Source organism: Manis pentadactyla, chromosome 19, assembly GCF_030020395.1.
Source record: "Manis pentadactyla isolate mManPen7 chromosome 19, mManPen7.hap1, whole genome shotgun sequence".
NCBI lineage: Eukaryota > Metazoa > Chordata > Mammalia > Pholidota > Manidae > Manis > Manis pentadactyla.
This window is the reverse complement of record NC_080037.1, coordinates 10,747,034-10,763,523: the sequence shown is the minus strand read 5'-3', so window position 1 is coordinate 10,763,523 and position 16,490 is coordinate 10,747,034. Positions and strand designations below refer to the sequence as shown.

The 16,490-nt window shown below is 48.0% G+C and overlaps 1 protein-coding gene across 15 annotated transcripts; it reads left to right on the top strand.

Moving 5' to 3' along the window:
* Nucleotides 1-7,457: 7,457 nt before the first annotated feature.
* Nucleotides 7,458-16,344, top strand: FDPS (farnesyl diphosphate synthase). 15 transcript variants are annotated; one of them, XM_036922429.2, is made up of 12 exons: nt 7,458-7,614; nt 8,185-8,313; nt 8,524-8,714; nt 8,792-8,954; nt 10,086-10,226; nt 13,626-13,706; nt 13,853-13,975; nt 14,376-14,464; nt 14,556-14,628; nt 15,307-15,384; nt 15,493-15,627; nt 16,093-16,344. In XM_036922429.2, the coding sequence occupies exons 3-12, from the start codon at nt 8,536-8,538 to the stop codon at nt 16,291-16,293; spliced, it is 1,263 nt and encodes a 420-aa protein (XP_036778324.2). In that variant the 5' UTR covers nt 7,458-7,614; nt 8,185-8,313; nt 8,524-8,535; the 3' UTR covers nt 16,294-16,344. The 15 variants fall into 15 exon arrangements, with proteins under 15 accessions (XP_036778324.2, XP_036778323.2, XP_036778335.2 ...); XM_036922428.2 differs by having other exon boundaries at nt 8,499-8,714; XM_036922431.2 differs by having other exon boundaries at nt 7,488-7,645; nt 8,499-8,714.
* Nucleotides 16,345-16,490: the final 146 nt, after the last annotated feature.

Here is a 16,490-nt window from a genome sequence, read left to right as displayed (position 1 = left end):
GTATACAAACCATATATAATCTCTCCCTTTTTTATACAAATGGCAGCACGTTGCTCTACCTACCATCCTGTACTTTTTTTTAATGAGTTAGAATAGATCTTGGACCCTGCAGGTGAAGAGAGGCCTTGATGTTGCTCACAACTTTTGTAATGGACTCCCTGAAATCCGTTCTTGGAACCCCTCTCTTGCATGGGAAGAAACTGGCCAGAGAGGAACTAGAGGCAGAGGTTGGTCTCAGCCCAGGTCTCTTTTTCCTTTAAAAAAAAATGTGGCAAAATATACATGAGATGAAATTTACCATTTTTCGGTGTACAGTTCAGTAGCATTAGGTACATTTACAATGTTGGGTGACCATCACTACTATCTCCAAAACTTTTTCACCAACTCAAACACAAACTCTATACCCACTAAATTGTAACTCCCCATTCCCCACCCCCCAGCCTCAGCCCCTGGTGACCTCTATTCTACATTCTGTCTCTGTGAGTTTGACCTCTCCAGGAACCTCCTGTAAGTGGAGTCTCATACAGTATTTGTCTTTTTGTGACTGGCTTATTTCACTTAGTATAGTGTCAAGTTTCATCCATGGTGTGACATATGTCAGAATTCCCTTCCTTTTTAAGACTGAATAACATTCTGATGTAGGTCTCTACCACCTCTGGCTTACCCATTCATCAGTGCGTGGTCACTTGGGTTACCTCCACCATTGGCGTCTGTGAACAATGCTGCTGTGAACGTGGGTGTCTGGGCCCAGGCCTTTTGCCTCCCCCTGGAGCCTTCTGCGAAAGCCTGTCCCATTTCGCTCAGCTGCTGTGTTGCATGTGGGGCAGGGCAGAGGGCTCAGATCTGGTGAGAGGAGGGACAGGCATGAAAGTCATATGCTAAGGAGGGCTTGGGGAGAAAGAAGTAGAGGCTGAGAGCACGACACTGCAGAGCACCGTGTTCTCGGCTCACGCAGTGACAGCCAAAGCCCTCCCAGGGCCCTGCTACCTTTCCCCCTGTTCCCCCTCCTCTTGTCCCTTTAATCTAGTCGTGCTGACCTCACTGTTTCTCAAACAAGGAAGATAAGTTCCTGCCTCCGGGAAGATGGCTGCATTCCCCTTCCCTCCTATATCTGTAGAGAATGCCCTTCTCTTATTCCTTCCTTCTCATTTCTTCTCAGACCCAAGGCCTCAGAACACTGCATTTGACACTCCCATCTTCCCGCATGCTTTGCTCTCCTTCCTGGCTTGATTTTATATTTTGACTTAAATGTCTTCCCACCCCACCTAAAAAGTCCATTCCAGGAGGACAGGGAGTTTGTTTGTCCACTGCTATATTACTCGTGCATAGTAGGTGATCAATACAGATCCTCAGATCCAATGGGCCACCTCTCACCCCTGTGGAAGGGCCACGCTTCACCAGTCCGGCCCCCTCTCTCCTGCACCTTCTACTATAGCCAAGTCAACTTCTTTTGCTTCCTTACTGTCACCCTGTCCTGCTCTACTTCCTCAACTCTCTTTCTGTATCTTAGTGAAACTGGGAGCATCTCACCACCCACATGTAACACTGATCAGCAAAACTTGTGGATTCCAAGCATCTTCCAAATCCACCCTGCTCTCTATCCTTGCTGCCACAGACTGGCCTGCTGCTGCTCCTCGGTTGCCCAGACTTTTCCTGCCTGGGGTTTCCATCACCGGTAGGTCCTCAGCTTTAGGGGAGCCTCCCACTGAAGCCAAAGTTGTCTGTCTAAAAATCAAGTCTGATCAGCCTGCTCTGACCAAGGACATTGCTGATCCATCAGGGTGTGCAAAGACCTTCTTTATCCTGCTCACTTCTCTAGCCTTCTTTTCTCTCTTACTCTGCTCCTCAATCCACCCCAGAATCCTTACACTTCCTAAACATGACTTGATTTCTCTCAGTGCCTGCCTTTGCACACACTGTTCCCTGCACCTCTGTGCTCTTCCCTATCTTTGTTAAGCAAAATTCCTATTCAACCATCTAGATTTCCCCCCTTCTCTGGCATCATTAGATGGGTTTTATTTTTCCCTTTTGTCCAGTTAAATTCAGAATACTCATCAATAGTTGCTAAAATCATTAGGTTTGGCACCACTACTAAAAGTGGGGCAGCCAGGCCCGTGTGCCTCCTGATGTAATGCCACGGGAAGCACATGGCTCTGAAAGTGTCTGAATCTAATGAAGCTTCCAACCTATTAGTTTAACAGAAACAAAGGGAATAGAGGAACCAGTTAAACGAAGACTTGAGGATGCAATCAGCCAAATGTGGAATATGGGCAGTTCTACGAGCAAATGTCCCAGTTTCACCAACACTTAAATAGCATGAAAAAAGGGGGGAGGAGGAGCTGCTTATTAAAATGACTTAAGACACCTACCAACCAAATGCAATGTGTGGATCTGACTTGGATTCTGATTTTGAACAATGCTATTGCAAAATACAATTTGAGACAATCCAGGAAATTTGGCCATGTATTGGGCTTTAGATAATATTAAGGAATTATTGTTAATTGTATGTGTTGTGTTAAAAAAAATTCCTTGTCTATGAGAGTCCGGGCTTTGTAACAAGAGACCACAAAACATAACAGCTGAAACCAGACACTGTCCTAATGGTCTGGGGATGCAGCCCAGAGCTGACGTGGTGTGTTAATGCTGGTTCAACCCTACTGAGGAGGAATGTCCTCCACAAACCCATGAGATACATACACCTCATCTTCATTTTAGGATGGAGAAAAATTAGATTCAAAGAAGTTAGGTAATTACCCCTAAATCATAGAACCAATAAGGATTTAAACAAGAGTTTGAACCCAGAACTGGTTGACAGCAAAGCTGTGCTCTTTGGGTCAGTACTTGAGGCTGCTTGGAGACTGGGTAAGGGGGTGCTTTGAGCATGCTTTCTTTTCCCAGGGACCTGGTGTGTTTATGAGACCTTGGCCTATTGCTCTGCCAGTGTTTCCGAAACACTGGGGGTTAGGCCAGGCATGGGAGAGTGAAGGGGCTGTAGTCCTAGCTGGACTGAGCCCCCAGACTGTCCCAGACTTCTGAGTTTTCTTGGGAAGGTCACTTCCAGGAGGTCCTAGACTACAAATAGGGAAGTGAGAGGGCTTTGGTTCTGGGGGGCATTGTCTCCCCCATATCATATGCTTTCATCCCAGGTCTCATCCCCCATTTCCTTAATTTGGGGTTTGCAATGAGAGTAGATTAATAATTCCTTGGATTTAAATGGACTCGAATATTTATGAAGACCTTTTCCCTACTTTGTCACTTTTGATTCTCAACTCTGCCCTATGAGTTAGATAGGGCACACATTTATCCTTTGATTCATTAAATGTACACATAGGTTACCTAAAATATGCTGGTATCCTTAATTTGCAGATTTGAAGCCCACTCAGAGAGGTTGTGTGGCTTGTTGAAGTTCATGCAGCTGGTTGGGATGGGGTCTAGGCTTGAACACAGACAGCAGGGGGTCCCAGTTCAGGTGGGCAAGGATGGAGCCTAGAGTCAATTTCCCTTCAGGCCTGTTTGAATTGCTCCTCTCTGGGAGTGAGCTCGCTGGTACCTGACTCCCACCAGGCCACAGACGACAAGCCAGGTGGATATTAAACTAGCTAGGAGCCCTTTCCTGGAGTTCTCACGCCTCCTTTGGCCCATTACCTCTCAGGGTGCTCCCCTCACTGAAGCGTCTTCATCCCAGCCTGCTCACACCTGCACCCACCTGGGTTAGCGTCCTCCTCTTTCCTCAAAGTGTCACTTGATCTCTGGACTGCTGTGAGCTCCCTGCTACTCCTTTGCATGTCCCTTCTTGGTATCCCTTGTTAGTTCTTCTTGCCCACCCTCACCTCCAGCCCAGGCACCGAGGGGAACAGCAAGGTGAGGTAGAGGTGGGTCTGGGGGAAGAATTCACTTGCTTTGCCGGGGCATCTGTGGTGAGAAGATGTACAAATAGATGAAGTAGATCGCGTTTGTGGTGCAAACACTCTTGACTAAAGCTTTGACCAAGGTAGGCAGGCCAAGGGGGAAATCATATAGGTGAGGATTCAGGGAGACAATATATGACTGAAAGTGCAGATTTCAAATACGAATGACTCAGTAGCTACATGATAAATAGGGTATTGTGGAGAGAATTACAAAAGAAAGGATGCTCTGCAGTTCTTAAATAACCAGGCTGCTCATCTGGGGTTGCCCCACCCTGGCTCTGTTCTCCATTTTCCATCCATCCTCCTCCTTGGGGCCCTTTTAAAAGTTCCACTGGCTACAAAATGCAGTTCTGGATAATTTTTTCATGAATGGTCTTAGCTCAGGTGGAGCCACAACAATGATAGAGTGTCTGGCCAGCTCCATGGGGCTGAGTGGGCGTCGAGAGGACGATTTCAGGATGGGGGGGCTTCAGTAGGATAGGATGGGAAAAGGACACAATTCCCTTTTTTTTCAGCTTTGTGCCTTTCCCTAAGGTGTTTCCCAGCACCCCAGGCTCTGATGACCTGATCTCTAATTTCCTTTGAGCTTTTTTTTACTAATGACTTCTCTCCCAAGGTGGAGGTGGACCAGCCTGGGAAACCTACCCCCGTCACGTGTTAGCCATGTCACAACCCCTCACCTGTGGAGTAATTTACTATGTAATACATTTTCCTGGACTTCTTTTTAGTTCTTCTCAGGTAAGCCCAATGATTTTCAGCTGTTTCTTTAAATTGTGGTAAAATATACATAAGGTAAAGTTTATCCTTTTAAGCACCTTTAACAGTTCAGTGGTGATAAATCCATTCACACTGTTGTGCAGCCATCAATACCATCCATTTCTGGAACTTTTAAAATCTTCTCAAACTGAAGCTCTATACCCATTAAACCTAATTCCCCGTATCTCCCTCCCCACAGCCCCCGGCACCTACGTCCTACTTTTATCTCTATGAATTTGACTATTCTAGGACATCCTAAGAGGGATCATACAGTATTTGTTCTTTTGTGTGTGGCTTATTTCAGACTTAATGTTTTAAGATTCATCTATGTGGTAGCATGTGTCAGAATTTTCTTCCTTTTTAAGGCTGAATAATATTCTGTTTTAAGTATATGCCACCTCTGGCTTATCTGTTCATGTGTGGATGGACACTTGGGTTGGTTCCTTTTGGCTATTGTGAATAATGGTGCAGTGAACATTGGTGTACAAGTATTTGTTTGAGTCTCTGTTTTCAATTTTTTTGTGTATATACCTAGGATGGGCCATATGGAATTCTATTTAACATTTTGAGGAATCATCAAACTGTTTTCCACAGTGGCCGCACCATTTTGCATTCCCAGCAAAGTATGGGGGTTCCAATTTCACCATATTCTCCATATGGAGCAATAACCACTTGTTATTTTGGGGTGCTTTTTGTTTTTATTGTTTTTGTTTTTACTATGCTGTTCTCATAAGTGTAAAGTGGTGTGTCATTGTGGCTTTGATTTGCCTTTTCCTAATGACTAATGATGTTGAACATCTTTTCATGTACTTATTGGCCATTTGAGTATTTTCTTTGGATAAATGTCTACTCAAGTTCTTTGCCCATTTTCTAACTGGGTTGTTTTTATTTTTGTTTTTGATTTTTTTAGGAATTATTATGGATATTCAACCTTTATCAGATGTATGATTTGTGAATATTTTCTTCCATTTTGTACATTTTTTTCACTGTCTTGATAGTGTCCTTTGATGCACAGAAGTTTTTAATCTTGGTGAAGTCCAATTCATCTATTTTTTTTGTTGGTTTTGCTTTTGGTGTCATACCTAAGAATCCACTGCCAAATCCAAGGTACAAGATTTAGCCCTGTATTTTCCTCTAAGACTTTTATGGTTTTAGCTTTTATATTTAGGTTTTAATACATTTTGAGTAAATTTTTGAATATGGTGTGAGGTAGGGGTCCAACTCCATTCTTTTGCATGTGGAAATTCAGTTTTCCTAGTACCATTTGTTGAAGAGACTGTCCTTTCCCCATTGAGTGGACTAAGTACCTTTGTAAAAAGCCTATTGGCTACAGACATGAGTTTATTTCTGGACTCTCAATTCTGTTCTGTTAGTCTATGTGTCTATCCTTATGCTAGTACTACATGGTTTTGATTATTATAGCTTTGTAGTAAGCTTTTAAGTTGGGAAATGTGTCTTTCAGTCTTGTTCTTCTTTATCAAGATTATTTTACCTATTCACAGCCCCTTGCATTCCATATCAATCTGAGGATCAGCTTTTCCATTCTACAAAAAAAAATTGTTGCAATTTTGATAAGGATTATTTTGAACATGTAGATTGTTTTGGGTAGTACTGACATATTCACAGTATTAAGTCTTCCTATCCAAGAATATGGGATGTTTTCTGCTTATTTAGGTCTTCTCTAATTTATTTCTCAGCAATGTTTTATAGTTTTTCAGTGTACAAGTCATTCACCTCCTTGGTTAAATTTTATTTCTAGGTATTTTATTATTGTGGATTCTACTGTAAATTGAATTCTTTGTTCGTTTTCTTTTTGAGATTGTTTATTGTAGAAACACAACTGTTGTCCTTGTACCCCACAACTTTGCTGAGTTTATTAGCTCTAGTAGCTTTTATTAAACTTAATAGTTTTTAAACTATTAAACTATTAAGTTATTAAACTTAATAGTTCAGTTATTTAACCAGAAAAATTGTTTTATTCAGGAAAAGCAGAGAATTGCAATTCAGTACAAGCAAGTTGTACTCAAACCAAGACCCTAGGTGGAGAACAAAGGAGCAGGAGGCTATTTTACAGAAGAAAAGAGGGCGTGGTGGGGGCGTTGCTAGGGGAGGCAGAAACTCTTCCTCCTCCTACTGGGTGGTAAAGTAGCCAAAATAGTATGAGCTGTAAAGTGTCTGTCTCTTCCCTCCTGCGGGGTTTACAACTGACTAGGGGTGGTGAGCCTGAGAGCTCCTTGCAGACCTCCCACCTCCAAGTCAGGGAGGCTTCCCTTTATAAATTTTCACACTTTCTTGTGGATTTTCTATATAGGATTTTCAAATTGCCTGTGAAATACAGATACTTTTACTTTTCCAGTTTGGCTGGTTTTTTTATTTCTTGTTCTTGTTTAATAGATGAGGAAAGCCAGTTTCAAATAAGTTACATTGACTGAGGATCAGAGAAGTTAAATGATTTGCTTAAGTTATAAAACCAGTAAGTGGCAAAGCTGGTCCTGCTGGGGCTTTACTAACATGCTATTAAGCTGCACAGGAAGATAATGAAAATAGAAGTGTGTATAGTAAAGCTAATACTTGAGAACCACAGGGTGGGACGTTCCCACGCTCTTCGGCCTCCAGCACCGCTTCCTCCAGTCTCTCCACCCAATCCCGCTCCTCCAGGCTTTCGCCCCCGGCTGCCGTCTTCCTATTGGTTGTCTGTTACAGGACCCCATGCTCATACGAGGTGAAGCAGCCATTCAGCGCGTCTCGTCTCCGCCCAGCCAGCCGGCGCTATATCGCGTGTCTTTATCCCTCTCGCGGCGTGCCGGGAATTGTAGTTTAACAAGGCGCTGCTGCTCGTAATGAAGGAGTATCAGAACTACTAGACCCAGCGAGCTGAGCGCGGAGCCTGTACGGCGTTTTAGGAGTACCTCGCCAACAATCTGGACCGAGAAGCCGCATCCAGGAACAGGTGAGAGCGAGCTCGCGGGCGGGGACTGGAGGTAGGATTTACACACTCGGCCTTACCTCTGTAGTCATACTTTGAAGGCACAGGAGGTCTAGTCTGCGTCGCAATTCCCCAGTCTTTAGGGGTTGGTGGGCTCAACTCGCTGACCCTGTGGGTGTGCGGACACTCCGAGTTATGCCAGTGTGCTTTCAGGGAACCCCCTTGTGCCCGGATCCGGGTTTGCTCTCCTGCGAACCCTCTTCACCCCCCCAGTGTTGCTCCGGGGCTGTGTGCGCAGTCCCAGCGCGCTCAGTGCGACTGGAGACGCCCCGTCCCAGAGCCCCGGACCATACATATACTTGTGCGTAACGCCCAGGGGATCCGGCTCCAATTCTTCTCTTATCGGGACATCTCAACCTGCTTACCCTTCTCCACGATAACCGGAGGAGACCTGTCCTCTAGATATGGCACTGCCACTGCCCAGGTATCTTCTTCCTACATCCCAGAACCTGCAGTTTGGTCTCTATAAAATAGGGTGACTTAAGGGCTCTCCAAGCCCCTAGTCCTGAGGTATTTTACTCTGGACTCTTCCAGCTGTGATTCAGGACTTGGGGGAAGAAGCCAAGAGAGGAGCAATTCCAGAGGCTCCCTGGAAGTGCGATTGACTGTTGAAGAGGATAAAGTTAGGTGGCCTTGAGTTCCAGACACCTAATTTTAAGTACGGTCAGTTGACTCTCAATCATCCAGCCAAACTTTTTGCTCCCTGCATTTTTTTTCTGTAAATGCCCTCAAGCTCAGCCCAGAAGAGGGCGGGGCATTCTGGGCCCAGAGGTAAAAGTTTGGAGGGTGGGTGGGAGTGACCTGGGGAGCTGCCACCACGCATCTGCCTTTGGTGCTTGCCCCTGCAGGGAGTGCTCGGTGCCCCCTCCCTAGGCCACCCCCAAGATGCCCCTGTCCCGCTGGCTGAGATCTGTGGGGGTCTTCTTGCTGCCAGCCCCCAGCTGGGCACCCCGGGAGAGGTGGCTAGGTCCCCTACGGTGGCCCTCTCTGGTGCACGGGTGCCCAGTCCTGGGGGCCTGGCACAGTGCCCGCTGCTGGTGCCAAGCGTGGACAGAGGAGCCTCGGTGAGTGTGGTCGGGGTGAGGGGCCTTGGGGAGGGGAGCAGCTGATTAGGTTTCTGACTTGTCCTCCCTTTCCTCAGAGCACCTTACTCCCCCCTCAGAATGAATGGAGACCAGAAATTGGACGTTTATGTCCAAGAAAAGCCAAATTTCATCCAGCACTTCTCCCAGATTGTCAAGGTGCTGACTGAGGACGGCATGGGGCACCCAGAGATAGGAGATGCTGTTGCCCGGCTCAAAGAGGTGAGTGATTTGTGACCTCGGTCACTCTGTGAATATATGGGGTCCAGCTGTGGCTTTTGGGGAGACTTGACAGGTGTGAGAGCAGGCTTTTACCTGTGTGACTGAGTCAGCCCTGGAGGGGCTGGGGCCTGTGCAGGTATATTTACTCAGCCTGTCAATCCTGCCTGGTGGTTCCGGCTTTGCATGAGGGTGGAAGTCCCTAGGAGTGAAGGCCTTGAACCTGGTACGTGTTTGATTTTGTTGCGAGCGGGAATTAGGTGTCCAGAAGTCATAAGGTGCTACTTTGTCAGAGACCTGGGAGGAAGGCAGTCTGAGGTGGGCCTGAGTGCGGCGGGTCTAGGACAGGGACTCTTGCTAGGGTGCTTACGTTGCCTAATTCTTTTTCTTTGGGAGCATCTAGTAATTCTGTTTATAAGTGCAGTCTCATATATCTGAGGGGAGCCGAGGAGAAGGAGGTTTGTCTACACAGGGGTGAAGATGAAAAGGAAAGTCTTCCCAGTGAATCAGATCTGGCTGATAGCAGGGCAGCCGAGGCAAACTGAGAGGCCCCAGCAGGAGGAGACACCACTGGAAGAGTGGGGGATAGATGTCCCAACCTGGGTCCCCTCCAAGCTCCCCTCTGGCCAACTTTTGGGGAGCCTTGTCTTTGCTATAGTGAGAGAGGCTTTTCATTTGCAGACAGGTTGGGCTGTGGATTGGGGGAGGTGGCAGGGTGAGGAGGGAAGGGTTGTGGAGGGGAGGTCTCGGAGAGGTGGGGATGCGGCAGGAACCTGAGTCGGAGACCTGAATGTACCAGCCATTCATTCCCGTAGCGTGCACAGAGATTTCCCCCAGTTCAAGCCCTCTCCTGGGCTTGGGAGCAGATTTTTTTCTGCAGTATGGAGACATTAAATTTACTGAGGAAGACAATGCCAAGAGAGCCTGGGGACTGGGGAACCATTCCAGCCGTGCGGCAGGACTTGGGGGAAGGAGCCAGGGGAGGAGTTACCCCAGAGACTCCCGGGAGAAACACCTGGGCTGGAGGAGGACGAAGTTAGGTTGTGGTCAGAAGTGGGAGAGGGCAAGGAGAAATCTCAGTGTAGCAGCTCTGTATACCCTGCTGCCTGTCCCTATCCCTGTCCCCTGCCCCAGGTCCTGGAGTACAATGCCACTGGAGGCAAGTATCATCGCGGGTTGACAGTGTTGATAGCATTCCAGGAGCTGGCGGAGCCAAAGAAGCAGGACGCCGATAGTCTCCAGCGGGCCCTGACCGTGGGCTGGTGTGTGGAACTGGTGAGAGGGGTGGGGAAGGGCGGGAGAAAAAGCGATTTACAAGAGTGGGTACCTGGCTGGGAAGGGGAGGGATGGGCTTTGAAACCTGTTTGCAGCAGTCTGTGTTTCTGTGCCTCTCAAGTGGTACAGCCAAATTTAGACAGTGAATTACTCCCAGGGTTAACAAATGTGGAAACTTCTTTTACCAGTAGGTGCATATTTAACCTGTAGACTAGCTGTGGTCCAGGGCCTTAGAACTAGGCATAAAAGTGTCAGCTCTTTCCTCTGAGCAGAGGACAGCCATAAAAGTGACAGGTTTTCCAGAAGATTGTTTGAAAGTAGAGATTGAGAACTGGCAGCTCACTGATAGCTTTTAAAAATTGAAAAAAAAAAAAAAATTAAGTCCCCTACATTTAACAAAGAGATCTAATATAAAAGCCCAGATTTTTATCATCACTTGGAAAATTGCTAGATCTGGGTCCAGATTCCCATGTGGCAACAGTCGGCTGAAGTTGAATTGAGGCCACTTCCCAAAGACAAGGCATGTGTTCTCTTGTGTGGGTCGGTCTGGTCTTTGTTTTGCTCCAATCTCCATGTCTCCTTGTCTTCTATACCCAGCTCACTTGGCCCTTGAAGGTGTATGGTTTGCTGGCCTGCTCTAAAGACTTCATTAATGGCAGGGGGACTGGATTCTGGGAGGGGTGCCCGGCCCTGTGGAGTGTGACAATGAGCCAAGAAGGGGAGATGCTCAGGACTTAGAGTGGCAGATGATGCCAAAACTCCTGGCCTGAAGAGAGGAGCAGCTGACTCAAGGGAAGATGTGATGGGCTCAGAGTCAACCTTGGCTGCATGCTTGTTGTGGGCAGAGCAGGTGATGCTGCCTGCACTGTATGTGTCGGAAATTCTAGTCTGGAGCTTGTGAGATGGGACTAGAGAATAGGGACTTGCTTGCCTCCAAGGAGGTAAAGGGACAATGGCACTGCTTAGGGACAAGACCTTGGTGACAGGGTGTCCCTCTAGGGATCAGGAGGGGCTGAGGAGTTGATGAACACAGGAGGGAGGGAAGGGCAGAGCAGAGGGGCAGGGCTGGTGGGGTCAAGGAAGGTGAGACCTTGGGGGCCCAGCAGTTCACTTGGTAGAATCAGTTGCTAGTAACCCTAGCTGTCCCCTAGGTTCCTGGATTTTCAAACCATGGCTGCCATGTCATCACTTCTGTAAGACGCTGTTTGAACTGCCCACCGGTGTTTTTGCTTGGGTGACTTGTAATTTCTGCTTTTATCTTCTCTCTACTTCTCCCTCATCTCCTTGAGCCTCTTGTTTGTTTATTTTCCCATTCACCTTCTAAAAACAAGGACATCTATCTATAGAACTTTACTGTTATCACGTCTGTTTTATTCTGTTCATGCTGCTGTGACAAAACTACCACAGATTGGGTAGCTAATAAGCAACAGGAATTCCTCAGAGTTCTGGAGGCTGGGAAGTCTGAGGTCAAGGCACCAGCGTGGTCTGGTGAGGACCCTCTTGGTTCATAGCTGGCACCTTCCGGCCGTGCCCGCGCGCGGCGGAGGGGAGGAGGCAGCTGTCCGGGTCCTGCTTTGTAAGGACGCTAATCCCACTCACGGGGCCCCACCCTCAGGACCTAAGCACCCTTCAAAAGCCCCACCTAATACCATCATCTTTGGGGGGGTTAGGATTTCAACATACGAATTTAGGGGGATACACTCAAAACATAAACAACATCCAGGATATTTAACATTGATAACAGTAATATTACCTCATGTATATTTTTAAGTATTCCTAATTATCCCCAAAATGTTCATTTTAAGTGTTTTTTTTTTTTTTTTAGCATCCAGGATCCAATTGAGTAATGCATTATATTGGATCGTTTTTCTTCAGTCTTTAATCTAATACAGTCCCTCCATCATAGTTTACTTCATTTTTACAGTCCAGGTCTGTTGTGTGGTAGAGTAGCTCACAGTCCAGGCTGGATTTATCTGATCATCTCCTCGTGATTACACTCAGGTTAAACATTTTGGTAAGAATGCTGCATAGGTATTGTGGTACATTTCCCACTGCTTTCCACTATGGCACGTGTCTGGGAAGATTTAAAAAACAACCTGATACTGTGGTACCACCCCTATCGCTATCTCCTTTTACTGATTTGGGGTGGGACTCTGACACTGGCATTTTTTTGAACGTTCCTCTAATAAGTAGAAAATGCAGTTGGGTTAAGAATCACTTCTTGGGGGCAGAGGAGATTGAGGGAGGCTACAGAATGGATGCCCTTTAGAGACTGTCTTGAGTGGCGCTGGTTGAAACCAGATGGCCACTGCAGACTTGTGGCTTCAGAGGAACCGTGCCCCTCCAGAGAAACACAGTGTAAGTAAAACACGTGCCTCCAATGTGGAAAGCCCAGACCCCACCCTACGGTCAGAGGAAAGGTGCTGATGGATGCCTCCTTCCCCAACGACTTCACCTGGAACAAGGTGGGCGATCACCATAGCCCTCTCTGCACTCCCACACCTGAGCCAGTGAGCAGTATTGGGGGCTTCCTCTGAGCAAACAGATCCACTGGCACACACACAGGGATCAGGATGGGGTGAAGATTTAAAAACCGTGTCTTGAAAAGCTGTTCAAGGTCTGGAGTGCATAGCCTGACTGCAAGAAGTATCGTCGGGGACATTACAGTGTTTCATTATTTATTACACAGGTGTTAGGTGCTCACTGTGGGACTAGCGCGGTGCTGGACTCTAGGAATGCCGAGAGGACAAAGAGCTTCCAGGGAGCTCACAGTCTAGTGGGGAAACCACCACGTTCTGGGACCTTCAAGTAGGCTGGTACTCAAGAGTGAGAACTCTTTGCTGTGGTTTAAGAATGTTTAAAGATGTTTAAGATGCCATGGGTGAAACTTACCAGGAGTCAGACTTCAGTTCCATCCTATTAGACCTGCACGCCCACGTGAGCTCTGAGGTGGGGCTTTATTTCTGGCCGTACTGAGATTGGAGTGTGTAAGCAGAGTGCTCGGGGCTGACACACGAGCAGCTTTCTTTTGTTTCAGAAGTCATGAAAAGCCAGATTATGTGAGGAAATCTTACTCCAAGCATTCACTGAAGTGTTTGGGAAGAGATGAGTACAGTGCGTGAAGATGTTTCATCACCTCCCTGAGGCCAGGGATTGTCTGGTGCTGCTTGTCAGGAGATGTCACAGATCTGTTGTAATCTCTTACTCTGAAAGCAAGTGTTTTAGGGCCATTTTGTAGTCAGAAAGCCTGAGCCAGAGAGCTTTCCAAAGTCCCACAGCACTGATCAGGAGCCTCCCAGCCTGACCTTCCTTCCCAGCACAGTAACTGTCAGAAGCACCAGTTCTGTCACTGGCAGAGGGAGCAGAGCCCTGGGGCTTACTCCACTCCTCCTTTTCCAGCTCCAAGCTTTCTTCCTGATGGCAGACGACATCATGGATTCATCGCTCACCCGACGGGGGCAGATCTGCTGGTACCAGAAGGTACATGGGCAGGAAGCCAGCAGTAGGCAAGGGAATAGGCCACAGAGAGGTGGTTACCTAGAGCCTATTGAGGTGTTCGGAGTGACAAGTTCTTGGTATGAGTCTAGGCCAGAGATTGATTGCTTGTTCTTCTGTGTTTCTGACAGCCTGGCATCGGTTTGGATGCCATCAATGATGCTTTGCTTCTGGAAGCATGTATCTTCCGCCTGCTGAAGCTCTACTGTGGGGAGCAGCCTTATTACCTGAACTTGATGGAGCTTTTCCTGCAGGTGTGCTGCAGACTGGGCTCAGTGCCCACAGTGCCCTTGGTCTGTTAGATTCTCATCTTGCTGATGTGAGGGCACAGGAGTTACCTAGATTTGCCTGGAAGGGGAAGAAGCCAGGAAGGAAGCTGGGAAGGGTGGTGGTGATGGCAGCAGGAAGTGCTGTTCTGTCTCTGGTCACGAGGAGTGATGATGGGGGGTGGTGTGTGTGTGTGTGTGTGTGTGTGTGTGTGTGTGTGTGTGTGCGTGTATGTGAATGTGGGCCTTGAGTCTTGAGGCCCACCTCCCTCCTGCCTTTCTGATTGTCTAATTGTCAATGGGATAGTATGGGATGTGGGGCCTAGGATTTCAGGCTTCCCCAGGCATGGAGAGAGCCCAGGTCACGGGCCATCTTCTTCCTTCTCAGAATACCTATCATACTGAGATTGGACAGACCCTGGACCTCATCACAGCCCCTGTGGGCAACGTGGATCTCGGCAGATTCACTGAGAAGAGGTGAGGGACAGTGGGAGCCGTTATCTGGACAGTGAAGGAGGGATCCAGGTAGGTACTGCCTTTCTGAGGAGTTTCTTCTCCCCCTACTCAGGTACAAATCTATTGTCAAGTACAAGACAGCTTTCTACTCCTTCTACCTTCCTGTAGCTGCTGCCATGTATATGGTGAGTGAGTCTTCCTACCCCTAGCTGCTTGCTGACGGGCGCTTTTGGGCAGGAGGGCACAAAGCACACAACTTTGGACAATCTGACACCCCGACTGAATGGCTGTGTGATCTTGAGCAAGTTACTTAATCTATTGCCTCAGTTGTAAGATGAGGAGAAAATCTCCATCACGCAGGATTATTATAAAAATTAACTAAGGCAGGTGCCATGAAAATGATCATCCCATCATAGAGGAACAGTAAAGCTTCCATCTGAGTACAGATGGGAGTGGGGAGGAGATAATTCAGGCAGAGAGGGGGAGACTCGAGTTGAAGACAGTGGGATTAACTGCCTACCTGAACCTTTTTTCTCCAGGTTTCCTTTTCATTCTGAAAGAAGTTGGAACTGGCAAAAAAGATTAGGAAGAGGGATCAGAGTGACTCAGGGGCTGAGCCTCAGGAGAGGAGAGTCTGAGGGCCTCCAGGATGGACCCACGTCTGCCATGACTCACAGGGAGGCCAGCTAAAAATAAGGAGGATAGAGGTTGGATCTCAGGACTAGCTAGACCAGGGAAGCCAGTGATGCCTGAAAGAAGAGAAGATTCTGGGGCTGCACTAGGGCAAGACCCCATGGGAGGAGGCAGCCAGGAAGACGATGGCACCTCCGCCTTTTGGCTTATTTATCCCCTCTTCACTGTAGGCGGGCATTGATGGGGAGAAGGAACATGCCAATGCCAAGAAGATCCTGCTGGAGATGGGAGAGTTCTTTCAGATTCAGGTAGAAAGGCAAGAGACACTGGCAGAGAATAGGCTCCAAACTTTCCTCCTGCCCTGCCTCAGAGCCTCTTCTTTCTGTTTCTGCTCCCCTTGCCCTCACCCCAACCAGGATGACTACCTTGATCTCTTTGGGGACCCCAAGATTACAGGCAAGATCGGCACTGACATCCAGGACAACAAATGCAGCTGGCTGGTGGTTCAGTGTCTGCAACGGGCCTCCCCGGAACAGTGCCAGATCTTGCAGGTGCCTGAGGGAAGGTTGTGGATCCCTGAGCTGATGAGAAAGAGGACAGAGCGGCAGTTCTCCAGTGGGGATGACTTGGCACCCCAGGGGACATGTGGCAATACCAGCAGACATTTTGTGTTGTCATAACTTGGTGTGTGTGCATGTGCTGTGGCGCTCTCTCTAGTGTGCAGGGCCAGGATGCCGACAGAACAGCTTTGCACAACAAAGATGTATCTGGCCCCAAATTTCAATAGTGCCAAAGTTGAGAAACCCAGGAGCAGAGGCCTGAGCCAATGTTTGAGCATTTGGGATGCGGGGTGGGATGGGGGGAGTTCAGAAACTTGGAGACTAAGTGAAATTGGAGGCAGGCATGGAGTGAGTGGCATTGGAGGTGTTCTGGAATGTATGAATGAGGGGAGCGGAGGGAACCTGGAGGCGCTGGGGGAAGGCTAAGCCCATTTTCTTGCCTCCAACTCCTTCCAGGAGAATTATGGGCAGAAGGAGGCCGAGAAGGTGGCCCGGGTGAAGGCGCTGTACGAGGAGCTGAATCTGCAGGCTGTGTTCAAGCAGTACGAGGAGGACAGTTACACCCACCTTATGGGTCTCATCGAGCAGCACGCTAGGCCCCTGCCCCCATCCATCTTCCTGGGGCTCGCACAGAAGATCTACAGGCGGAAAAAGTGACCTAGAGACAGCGAGGGTGGCGAGGGGAGGCTCTTAATAAATTATCTAACCTTCTTGTGGTTGTTTCTGCTTGTGCCAGCCAGGGGCGCAGCTCTGTCCAGAATGGGAAGGGTGGGGTGGCTGCACCGAAGCCGGGACCCCTTAGGACTGAAAGCTTAGGACAAATAAAAAAGCTGCGAGCTGGACCTAGGTGGTTG

Excerpts from the sequence above, each read along its gene's own strand:
- FDPS (XM_036922429.2), top strand. The coding sequence starts at position 8,536 with ATGCCCCTGTCCCGCTGGCTGAGATCTGTGGGGGTCTTCTTGCTGCCA. Across the intron at positions 13,707-13,852 it reads AGATCTGCTGGTACCAGAAG|CCTGGCATCGGTTTGGATGC; the intron begins GTACATGGGCAG and ends TGTTTCTGACAG. Across the intron at positions 13,976-14,375 it reads TGATGGAGCTTTTCCTGCAG|AATACCTATCATACTGAGAT; the intron begins GTGTGCTGCAGA and ends CTTCCTTCTCAG.